General features: G+C 32.2%; 1 protein-coding gene across 1 annotated transcript; it reads left to right on the top strand.

The window, feature by feature from the left end:
• The first annotated feature begins 2,214 nt into the window (after positions 1–2,214).
• LOC129891306 (uncharacterized) lies at positions 2,215–8,091 on the top strand. Its single transcript, XM_055966616.1, has 11 exons — positions 2,215–2,466; positions 2,572–2,631; positions 3,121–3,162; positions 4,861–4,980; positions 5,072–5,217; positions 5,297–5,444; positions 5,546–5,629; positions 6,104–6,219; positions 6,325–6,383; positions 7,479–7,569; positions 7,692–8,091. Exons 1-11 carry the CDS (start codon positions 2,367–2,369, stop codon positions 7,917–7,919), a joined length of 1,194 nt encoding a protein of 397 aa, XP_055822591.1. The 5' UTR covers positions 2,215–2,366; the 3' UTR covers positions 7,920–8,091.
• The last annotated feature ends 4,482 nt before the right edge of the window (positions 8,092–12,573 follow it).

Raw genomic sequence — 12,573 nt, 5'->3', positions numbered from 1 at the left:
GCCATTTCTACGACCCACATCTACGGATCGAAGGACCCTATACGGTCTGCAGATTACCATCGTAAGTCACCTCTTAAAACTTCAAAAGAAAATCCAAGTCTTAGGCTCACCTATGAATGTACTCTTATGGGTACTAGAACCTTGTACGGTCTGTAGGTAGGTCTCGTCTAAGTCAACACCAGACTCTTTTTTTTCTGCAACTTTTCTTCCAAATCAACCTTTCAACTTTCGAGGTGTTATAATATTTCCCTCTTGGGAACATTCGTCCTCAAATGAGACTCAAGCTAGCATGAATAGAGTAAAAAAAAGAGATCTAACAATCCAACATGAATACAAAACACATCAAAATGCCTAAAAAACAAGGAGTAATCTGATCAGTACTAGTATCTATAACCATGCCTTAGGTAGAATTATGCCTTTAATTTCAATCTTTAGATGTTATTAGGTAGGACTTCCTTTTCAAAATTTAAGATTGGGATTGTATCATGCTTAGCATCCCCACGTGGATTTACAATAATGTATTATACACTTAATTAAGAAACAAATAACATAGTCTCTTAATTAGTGTGGAAAATGAGAGGTGTATATATGTGGTACCAATAAGGTAACATAGGAATATTTTCCATTAACGAAGCAAGTACTGGTGCTGGGATGGACATAGTATGGTACATACCGGATACTATATCGAAATCAAAATTTTTAACACCGTTATTTGAATTTTATAATATTTGGTATGCATTTTTAACAAGTTTGGTATTCTGTATGGTATTTGATATTTATAAAAAAATATATAAATACCGAATACCGTATCGAAGTATATAGTTACATATAAAATTCATATATATGTAACTATATAATACTAGCAAATATATAAAATAGTAACTAATTATTTAGATGTTGAAATTTTGATTATTCTATCTTAATTTAAATGTTCTTTTTGGGTGATTGATTAATAAAGAGAATTGTTTGTACTTTATTTTAATTTTTTTTTACATGTATGGTATTAGTATGATATAATTGAGACGTTTCTTGAAAAACTAAAAATCATAATTGTTTATTGTACGAATATATGTAAGTTGAAGGCTTGAAGTTGATCAAACTATGGTAATCAATTTACCGTATTGTAAAATATCAAAACCGAACTTTAAAATACCAAACCGTACCAAATTAATTTGTTATTGTAATAGTATAGTATTTTTAAAAATCGTAAATCAAAATTATCGAACCGAACTTTTCAATACTGTATCATACCATATCATGCTCACCTATATATAAAATGTTATAATTAGAAGACTAATTAATTTAATGTGAGATAATTACCGATGACATCAACAGTAGTTTTGCCATTAGAGAACCTCCCAGTTGGACCACCAGGATAATCAAATACAATAAGACAAGTAATTAGCCCATTTAAAAAATATATGTGGTTGAAAAGATAGTAGAGACAACAAATTTAATTACAAATGAAAGAAAGATCAAATACTCAAATTAGTGAAGAGTTCTAAATATGTGTATTGTGCTGGATGCGTAGAAGATTGAGTTTATAAATTTTTAAATACACATAATTTTATAAAAATTCATTAGTCAACATTATTAATAACTAACTATTTTTTAATATATTCCTTTCAAATGGTATGGACAATCTTTTCAAGAGTCTTTTTTATGTTATTTAAATCGTGATTTGTAATTTCAAATCATCAGTTTTTTATTAAAAATTTGGGATTAATTTCAAATCATGATCCCAAAATCAAATCATGAACTCATATTGCATATCTAAACACAATTTAGATAAATGTGTTATTTGATCAACTGATTTATCAATATGATTGAGTTATATATTATTTATATACTTTAATTGAATATATTGGATATAACCATGTATTATTATTATTATTATTATATTGTGATATATTGTGTATATATTTTATAAACTAGATGTTTAAATATTATTTGCCTGTAAATTTTTAATATTTCTTATTTTTAATTTTTCTGTTCTAATTTGTATGACATAGTTTATATATTGAGGGTTAAATTTTTTTATTTTAATCATGTATTTAGAAATACAACTTTTAAATTTTTGAGAAATAATTTACATAATAAAAATTACATAATTTTTTTATAAATCAAAAAAATTAATCATTTATACTTCAAAGGGCATAATCAAAGTTTTTTTTGTTTAACTCGTTAAATTCAAACTACTTATATAAATAGAAAGGAAAATATATTTATAAATATTGGCCATAGGTTATCTTCCTCCTAATACCCTCCTTAAACCCCAAAATCCCACACTTTCCACCGCTTTTCTTCCACCGCGTCGCCGCAGTTGCAGCTGTTCTCATACATACGACGACATCGCGTGGATAATTATGAACGCTCCATCACCCCACCACGAAGACGACGAACACGAAGATGAGGTCTTCATAGATCAAAGTGATATCATTGAAGAAATCAATGTTGATGAAGAAGGTAGAAAAAAAATCCAATCTTTTCCCCCCGAAAATGCTCATTTATTTGCTTATCTGTAGTTAGATTTATGTCCAATTACAAAAGATCTTTAATTTATGGTTGCAGAGCTTGTTGATGCTGATGAAGATGATGAAGAAGAAGAACAAGGAGGAGGGGAATTCATAGGTAACTTGGTTTGGCTCAGTTACTTGTACAAACGTTTTTAGAAAATAAAATAAGTTTTTAGCTTTCTCTTCAACTCAATTATTTCAGCAACTTCTAGATGGGCCACATAAATTTTGGAGGTGTCTAGATGAGCATTTGGTAAATTTGAGTGTTTAACTAACACGTTGGAAACGAGTTGAGGTGTCTAGATGTGCCTACTCAAAATTGGAATGCTTACTTGCTAGTTGAGGCTAAGTTTGAGTGTTTGTTTATGTATTATGCCGTTCTTATATCTTGGCTACTCATATTGTTGCTGCAATTTTTTACTTATATTTTATTGCAACTGGAAACCGTTGTAAGATTTTATTATTGCTGTAATTCTGGGTTTGGACTTTGGTTTACTTATTTTTTGGTCGAGTAGATTTGTTTTTGGGGGTGGGATGTGTAATTCAAAACTTGTTCTTTGTTAATTAGCATACTGATATGGATATTTGGGATAATGCTTTTCAGATGAAGCTGATGATTCCCTTCATACGTTCACAGGCCATACTGGTATTGTACTTCTTTTAGTAATCTTGTAACATAATTTGATATTGAATGATGAACACTCTCATTTGATATACTATTCATTTGCAACTTCCATTTTAATTCTGCTGTAGTTGAAAACTGGAGTTTGCCTTGTGTTATCTTGTGTTCACAATTATAGACATGAATGAAGAAAGCCTGGCCATTCTGTGTGGGTGATTGCTAGGTTTTTTAGCTTACTAAATAGGGGGAACTTTGCCTTTAGAGTGGAGGAGGATGCATAGTAGAAGCTACTAGTTCCCTTTGACTCGGACCCTGTATATGTGTTAAGAAATATACTGACATCCGGACAAGTACTAAATTATTTATCCAGTAACTTAAATGGTCAATGAGTTTAATGGCATTTCGAACCATAAAGTTCAAATCTTGGATCTGCCTTTGCCTTTAGTCCGGTACAATTGTATGCTCAGAAGTGAGATTTCTTTTGATAGATGGTGCTTGAGATGAGGGACACATATTTCATTGGAAGGTGCATTATGGAATCTCAGTCAAATAAGCAAAACTAATTTGTTCAGGAGGCAAGCTTGAAATGAGTAAGTACTAAGAGAAATATCCGATGATGAATGAAAAAACAAGTGGTCATAGTGGAGCATACATACATACTACTCCCTCTGTCCCAATTTATCTTTCCCAAAAGTGAATGATACCTTTCTATATTTAGAAACAATTTAACTCTAAACTTTCTATTTTACCCATAATGGGATAATTTATGGTCACACAGATATCAATGGCTTGTTTTAGACTACAAATTTCAAACATCTTTCCTTCCTTTCCAAACTTTGTGCCCTGTTAAAAAAAAATCACACAAAATGGGATACAGGGAGTATTGCTTAATACGCATATGGATCGTGGTGTAATAGTATTGTAGAAACTAGAAACCAGATTTCAAAGCTTAATATTAAATAAGTTTTATACGCGGAATATGAAATTGGAAAATGGACTATGTTAATCTTGGCCTTTCTTGGAACGAGATTGCTCTCACTAGAAACCAGATTTAAAAGCTTAATACCAAACAAGTTATATATGTGGATTATGAAATTGGAAAATGGGCTGTGTTAATCTTGGCCCTTCTTGGAACGAGATTGTACTCGGAGGACAAGATTCAACCTTTTCCAAATTAATAAAAAAACTAGGATCAAGTTTTTAGCCAACTATATCAAGTCAATTTCGTTTGGAGAGTTCTATACCATGCTTTTTGGAAAATGACATATTTCAATAAAAGTGAACAAAAATACTTGATCAAAACATGAAAAAGAACAAAATCTGATATGATTCTAGCTAACTGCGGTAGCTTTTCATGATCTGATGAGAACTTAATCTGAAAATATAAACAAGATTTTGCATCAGATGTTGGTCCTCATTTTATTTGTGTGCAGGAGCTTCCCACACATCACCTTAACTATTTACCTTATAATTTTTTTTGCATCTGATGTTGGTGAAACCTACTTCACACAAGATGGTTTTACCTCATTGGCACAGTGATTTCAAATATGGAGGTACAAGTATGTTTTCATGGATGTTGTAGTAGTAAATAGTAAGGTGTAACAAAGAGTTAATTAATGTCAATGCGTCCTGTTTGGTTATAGTCTATAATTAGTTTGTATGTTGTGGTGCTTACTGTTTTCCTTATAATTTAATCGTTTCAATACTGTTTGCTCTTTATAGGTGAACTATACACTGTTACCTGCAGCCCAACAGATGCCAGTTTGGTGGTAACAGGTGGTGGAGATGATAGAGGATTTATGTGGAAGATTGGTCAAGGTGATTTTGCTTTTGAGTTGCAAGGTAATTGAGTCGTCACTAACAAGTTTTGTATCACTAATTAGATGAGTTATTCATACACTTTTTAATTTAAGCTCTTTGAGATATGGTGCAGGTCACACAGATTCTGTATCTAGTTTGGCTTTTAGTTCTGATGGTCAGTTGCTTGCTTCTGGGAGCCTTGATGGGAATATAAGAGTATGGGACATAACTTCAGGTTGTCTGAAGGCCACACTTGAAGGCCCTGAAAAGGGAATAGAGGTGAAACATTTTCTCGTGCGTAAAAAATTCAATTTTCCGTAACAATTTGAGATCAATTATGAACTGTGAAGTTGCTCAGTGGGTCAGGTGGCATCCAAGAGGACATGTGGTGTTGGCAGGTTCAGAGGATTCTTCTGTTTGGATGTGGAGTGCTGATACCAATGCTTTCATGAACACGTTTTTAGGTCATGCTAGTAGTGTAACCTGTGGTGATTTCACTCCTGATGGTACATCCTTGTTTCTCTTGTAAAATTTCGAGTGTTTTCCTCCGTTTGAGTAATACTGAACTCATGTTTCTTATATATGCTTTCTTATATATGCTTTCTAGGTAAATTAGTTTGTACTGGGTCTGATGATGCGACCCTGAGGATATGGGATCCTAAGAGTGCCCAAAGTATACATGTGGTAAGAGGTGAGGCTTTTGGTTTCTGTCTGCTAATATCTTCATTTCTTTGGGGGTAGGGGGCCTACAGATAGAAGGCTTTCCGTCACTTATAAAAAAAAGAGTAGAAGGCTTCTGGCAATCGTAAACAAAATGTGTTCCCATTGGGGGATGTGGTGAGATACAAAATACTGGATAAAAATTGTGGATTGAAGCATATGTTAATATATTGCCAAGTTATTCTATTATTTCATCATCAAGGACTTTAATCGATGCAGATCAATGTCTTGCTTGTTTCATTCCTTTCATTATGTTATGCTGAGCTGTCTCTCTGTACTTCCATTCCATGAAATGATGTCAGCACTCTTACCAGTGGCGAGATTTGTGGTCATTACACTGATCTTTTATTAGAAAAACTACTTTTCTAGATTAATACATGATTTGTGAGGTCTGATCTTATTTTTTTGTTAATTTTTTGAGAAATGGTTTCTTTGCTGTTGCAAGGTCATCCGTATCATACAGAAGGACTGACATGCTTGACAATCAGCTCGGATTCTACTCTTGCTCTCACAGGCTCAAAAGATGGTTCTGCTCACATTGTGAATATAATTACTGGAAAGGTCAGAATCCTGGATGGATGATAATTTACACTTTAACATTTTCCACAATGATTCCAGAGCTTGGAAGCCATTTGTCTGATCACCGATTAATATTTTCTTTGTCAGGTTGTCACTTCTCTTAGTGCTCATACAGATTCGATAGAATGTGCCAGCTTTTCAGCAAGGTTTTATCTACTTCTGACATCTTTCTATCTCTCCTTGTACTTTTACCCTTTGAATGCCTCTTTATCTGAACTAGGACGGTGGACAAGGATTGGAAAAAATTGTGCAACAATTAAACTACAAATATGTGAATGTACCTTGACCCCCGAATACTTTACTGTCATATAGCAAAATAGCCTGAAGAGGAACCAAATGTTGTCAGTGAGCCTGTAGATGGTTTTACAGAAGAGACTGTAGGTAGTTATATGGACATAGTCCAGGATAACATGTTAGATCAATAACAACATACCCAGTGTAATCCCACAATTGGGATCTGGGAGGGTGGAGTGTTTGCAGCCTTACCCCTTCCTTGTGAAGGTAGAGGCCGTTAAGGAATACACTAGAGAAGAAGTTCAATGTTGAAAATAATATTGAAAGGAATAGTAACAACAGCAAATAATGCGATAATCGAAGCAAAGAGGAGAACAACATGTTACACTAAAATCGCTGATAAGACAATATGAGCGTAATATTTATAACGAGATGGATATTAAGTGACGCTCGACTATCTACTAACCTTGTACTGTAATCCTCGATCGCTATAACCTCCTATCTAAGGTCATGTCACCAGGTAAGCTGTAGGTTAGTCATATCATGTCTAATTACCTCTTCTCAATACTTTCTTCTATCTACCACTACCTCTCATCAGACCCAACCAGCCTCTCACACCTCCTCACTGGGGCATCTACTAATTTTCTACTCTAATCCTCGACCGCTATAACCTCCTACCTAGGGTCGTGTCCCCAATAAGCTGCAGGTGAGTCATATCGTGTATAATACCTCTTCCCAATACTTTCTTCGGTCTACCACTACCTCTCATCAGACCCAATCAGACTCTCACACCTACTCACTGAGGCATCTCGTTTGCATATGCCCGAACCATCTGAGCTTGCTTCCCTCATCTTATTCACCATGGAGGTAACCCCCACCTTATCTTGATTGATAATCATAGATTGCATTCCTAGAATACTTATTTCTATACTAGTAATTTTTTTATTTTTTTCTAAATTAATATTTGGTGCTTTAAATTAACCTTCATCATCTGAAATGACTTCCAGTGCACCTTGGGCTGCAACTGGAGGCATGGATAATAAGCTTATTATTTGGGACTTACAACAGTCCTTACCTCGCTCCACATGTGAACACCCGGTATGAAATTCCTTGAACAAGCAGTTGCTTCTGTAAATACTCTTCGTTATTCCAAGAAAGTTCTGTATTGTAAACCCCAGTTTTTTCATTGGCTTGATATTCGCTGACTGTACTTTGTTTAGGATGGCGTGACATACTTATTGTGGCTGGGGCAATGTAGATATGTGGCAACAGGTTGTGTTGATGGAAAAGTGCGGATATGGGACAGCCGTTCTGGAGAATGTGTGAAGACCTTTAGCGGACACGCTGATGCAATTCAGTGTCTAGCTGCATCATCCAATGGGGAGTACCTTGTTTCTGTCTCTATCGATGAAACATCACGGGTATTTGAGATAGCAGAGTTCAACTAAGAAGCGACCCTCCCATCTTTGTGTGTTGTTGAAGAGTTCAAATAGTTACACTATTGCCTTGTCATTATTTTCAGAATTTGTTAGTGTCTTGACTACATTGCTATTGAAATATACATGAGAAAATACATAATTACCCCTTTAAAGTAAGACCTCGAAGAAGACACTTAAACTTTGCATGAGTCTTATTACCCCTTGTTCTTATTTAGAATTGATTTATTATCCCATTGTGAGCCTATGTGGCATGTAGAGTGTATTTCACTCTCCAGTGGCTAGTGAGCTAAGCCAAAAAATAAAAAAATATTTATTTCAGCATTTATTTAATTAGAAATACTATTTTCTTTTCTTTTATTGATTCTTAATTTTTCATCATCTTCTTCACCCAATTTTAAAAATTCAATTACTTTTTCTTTATCTTTTTCAACTGAGAAGGCCTATTTACTTCGGCCATTTTTTGTAATTTTTTTTATCTTGTCTTCTTGCTTCTCTTTGTTCCCTTTTCCTCTTTTATCCTCCATTTATTAGAAAAAAGAAAAAACTGTGAACCTCTTTCTCTGAGGAATTGTTGTTTTAAAAAAATAATACTTGCTATTGAGTTCTTTAGCATGGCAATTAAGAAATTTCGATTTATTGTAATTATTCAATTAGTTAGAGAATACTATAGAACTCCATTACCTTCTGCTGCATCATTATTGTAATACCGTTGGAAAGGATATGATTATTAATTTTCAATTAAAATTTGTTTGTGATTTTATTAATTTTAATTTTTGATTTGGCAATATAAATAATGGAGGTGATGTTATTACAAAAACCATGATGGAGGTTATGGCAGAGGGTTGACGGCGATGGCGGCTATGTCATCTGTGGCTATTCTTCTTTTTCAGCACCGGTGCAATATGAAAGAGTTCTTTAGAATTCCTTAGAATACGAATGAGATCAAAAACGTTTTGCAAAGTCTTTTCGCCTATTTTTTTTTTCTTTAATCAAAGTAAGCAGATTGAAAGCACGAAAAGGAATGTCTTAGCAATAGCTTTAGGACATCGTACTCAAGGGATACGCACTTGGCTCGTCCAGTATTCCGTCTTTAGTCAGTTGGTAATACATTCTTGTTTCATCGGTGCAGCTGCTATTTGGTGAGAAAACTCCTTGCTTGAGGACTGACAGAGAAGAGAGCAAAGCAAAGGGTTGGAGCAATGGAAATTGAAGAAGAGAGAGAGAAAAAAAAGGGAAGAAAAAAGAGTAAAAAAAGTTACTTCATAAAATATGAAAAAAGGATTAAAAATTAAACAAATGCAATAGTGGCAGATGGTAAGTGGTGTGTGACTACACTTTTTTCTTGCAATTGAAAATGGCTGAAAAGTACGATATTTACAACACTTTAGAATTATTTAAGAAGTATTAGAATCTCCGCAAAGTTCAAGTGTCTTCTTCAAAAACAGATCTTACTTTAAGGGGGTCATTATGTATTTTTTCAATTGCGTTATAGAGTTATTTACAAATAGTGCAACAAAACTCTACGCAAACTTCAGTAAGCATGAATGTCGTGAAACTGAGGGTGCGACTATGTGATTCAAATCCCAATAACAATAACATGTCAGTGCAATTCCACGAGTGTGTCTAAAAAAGAAAGAATATAAATAGATCTTACCCTTAGCTTTGTGGATGAGATATTGATATATATTCTTAAATCTCTTTTATTTTTGGTACCTTTTTGATATGTAAATTTATTATTATCTTTTGATATTTGATTTTCTAATTTTTTTACATTGATAATTTTTCTTAAGACACTATTGATCTAAACTAAGATTTTATCAATTTTAATTTTGAAAAACTTTTAAAAAATGTACATCTAACCAATAACAGGAAGCTAATTACCATTTACTTTTCAAATTTCACATCTAAAAACAAAACATAATATTTATTTAGGCTTCATTTGTTTTATTAAGATTAAGACGTCTAAATTTGAATGTACATCTGAATGATTGAGTATTGTCTCTAAATTTCAGCACTGAATGATTAAACATGTTTGACTTTCAACATCTGAATATACATAATTTATTTATTTGTATACACAAAAAATATACAACTAAATAAAAAATTAATTAAATTTTAAGAGAAAATATTAATTTAATACATAAAACTATTATTTGATATAAAAAAAGTGAAACATTTATGTTTGCTAGTATTGGTGGAGATAGTATGTAGTGGTTGTGGTAATAGTCGGTGTTAGTCGCTTGTAATGGTGATGGTGATAATTGAGATGGTGGAGGTGGTTGGCTTTGTAGTGACTGTCATATTGCTTGTGATTGATAGTGATGGTGATGATTGTACTGATAAAGTTGATTGATGTTAGTAATTGATGGCAGTGCTAATTGTGATGGGGAGGTGGTTAATAGTACGGACTAACCTATTTTTTTTTAGATGTAAACATCTTCTAATTTTTTTTTTGTTTTTTTTTGTTGTTTTTTTAACAAAAGAAGACTTACAATGATCCTTTTTAAAACAAGCATGAATTGTTTTTCATCTTTTACCATCTAAAAAAAGATTTTAGATTGGACAAACTATAAATTAATTATTGTACTAATATTTTGAATTTTGAAATTAATTAAAATAATAAGTTAAATCATTTTTATTCGAAATACATAAGAATTCTTAATATTTAGAACTTTTAAATTATCTAAAATTTTACTTATTAATTTTTTCCTTATTTGAGTTGAAAGTTCTAATACTTTCAAAAAGAAAAAACTAGGGTACTGCTATAAAATAATAATAATTATTATTATTATAATAAAGAAAGGGAAAGTATACTAAAGGAGGAGAGAGAATATAGAGAAAGAGAAGAGTAGTAGTATTTCTATTAGTAAAATAATATATATGTGGTGTCCTCATATTGCTGAGTGCAATGCCTTTTTATAGGCAAAATTTTGCTTGGAGAAGTTATTGAGCTACAGTAAAAGTTGATCTCTATGGACATTCATTTGTTTACAACACTTCCTCTTAGATGTTTATGTACAAAAGAAAGAATATATACATAATTATTTATAATATGTATTGGTTGCTACCTCAATAAAAAACTCTTATTAGAAAAATTCAGTAGGATAAAATCTTAGTTGAGGAAAAAAAAGTGTAGTGCGTATTTTACTCTCCCTGATGAAAACATCATTTAATATTTCGAAGATGATATATTCCAATCTTGTATCTCAAATTCTCAAATGTTGAAATAGACAATGCTTTGGTGAATATATATGTTAAATTATCACTTAAACGAACTTGTTGAGCATCTATTTTATCTTTCTTTTGAAGATCATTAATAAAGAAAATTTTTGGTGAAATATGTTTTGTTATGTCTCATTTGATGTATCCTCCTCTTAGATGAGCCATACATATAGTATTATCTTCATACAATGTCGTTGGATTATCTCTTTTCAAAGAAAGGTCACATGTTTCTTGAATGTGTTGAGCTATTGATCTCAAACACACGCATTCTCGATTTGCTTCATTGATAGCAATTATCTCTCCATTATTTGAAGAAGTAGCAACAATAGTGTGCTTTGTTGAACGTCATGATATAGATGTACCTCCATTTGTGAATAAATAATCTATTTGAGATCGACCTTTATGTGGGTCAGACAAATATCCTGCATCTGCATAACTAATTAGTTTTGAATCGGACTCATTTGAATAAAATATCCCATATTAATGATCCCCAAAAGATATCTGAATAGATGTTTAATGCTATTTCAATGTCTTTGTGTTGGAAAAGAACTAAATCTTGCTAATAAATTTATAGAAAAAAATATATTTGGTCGAGAATTATTAGCAAGGTACATCAATGTACCAATTGCACTAAGATATGATATTTCAGCACCAACAAGCTCTTCGTTATTTTTATGAGGTCGAAATAGATCTTTATTGATACCAAGTGATCTTACAATCATTGGGGTACTTAATGGATGTGCTTTATTCATGTAAAATCTCTTTAAAATATTTTTTCAGTATATGTTGATTGATTGATAAATATTCTATTTGTAAAATGCTCAATTTATAGACCAAGAATTTTTTTTTGTCTTTCCACGATCTTTCATTCAAATTCCTATTTCAAAAATTCTATTGTCTTTGAACGCTCTTCACGAATTCCAATGTTATTCAAGTCATTAACATATACAACTATTATAACAAATTTCGATCCAGAACTTTTAATAAATACATAGGGACAAATTGGGTTATTTTTGTACTCTTCTTTTAATAGATATTCGCTAAGGCGATTATACCACATGCATCCTGATTGTTTTAATCCGTATAAAGATTTTTGAATTTTTATTAATTTCTCAAAAATCTTTATATATTTCAGGCATTTTAAATTCTTCAAAAAATTTCATAAAAATATCGTTGTATAGAGAGCCATATAAATAGAGCGTAATGACATCCATCAGATGCATGCCAAATTTTTCATGAATTGCCAGATTTATAAGATACCTGAAAGTGATTGCATCTACCATAGGAGAATATGTTTTCATTTAATCAATGCCAGATCTTTGTAAAAATCTCGTGCCCCAAATCGTATTTTATATCTTACAACTTCATTTTTGTCATTTCGTTTTCACACAAAAACTCATTTGTACCCCACTGAATTTATACCTTCAGGTGTTCGGACTAT

This window comes from Solanum dulcamara, chromosome 6 (genome assembly GCF_947179165.1).
Source record: "Solanum dulcamara chromosome 6, daSolDulc1.2, whole genome shotgun sequence".
NCBI classification, from domain to species: Eukaryota; Viridiplantae; Streptophyta; class Magnoliopsida; order Solanales; family Solanaceae; genus Solanum; species Solanum dulcamara.
Note: the sequence above shows the minus strand (reverse complement) of the source record. Positions and strands in the feature narration are given on the sequence as shown.

What these genes read in the sequence shown, in the direction of transcription:
- LOC129891306 (XM_055966616.1), top strand. Translation starts at nt 2,367, where the DNA reads ATGAACGCTCCATCACCCCACCACGAAGACGACGAACACGAAGATGAG. An exon ending in TACGTTCACAGGCCATACTG is followed by an intron (nt 3,163 to 4,860) that starts GTATTGTACTTC and finishes TGCTCTTTATAG; the next exon opens with GTGAACTATACACTGTTACC. An exon ending in AAGTATACATGTGGTAAGAG is followed by an intron (nt 5,630 to 6,103) that starts GTGAGGCTTTTG and finishes TGCTGTTGCAAG; the next exon opens with GTCATCCGTATCATACAGAA.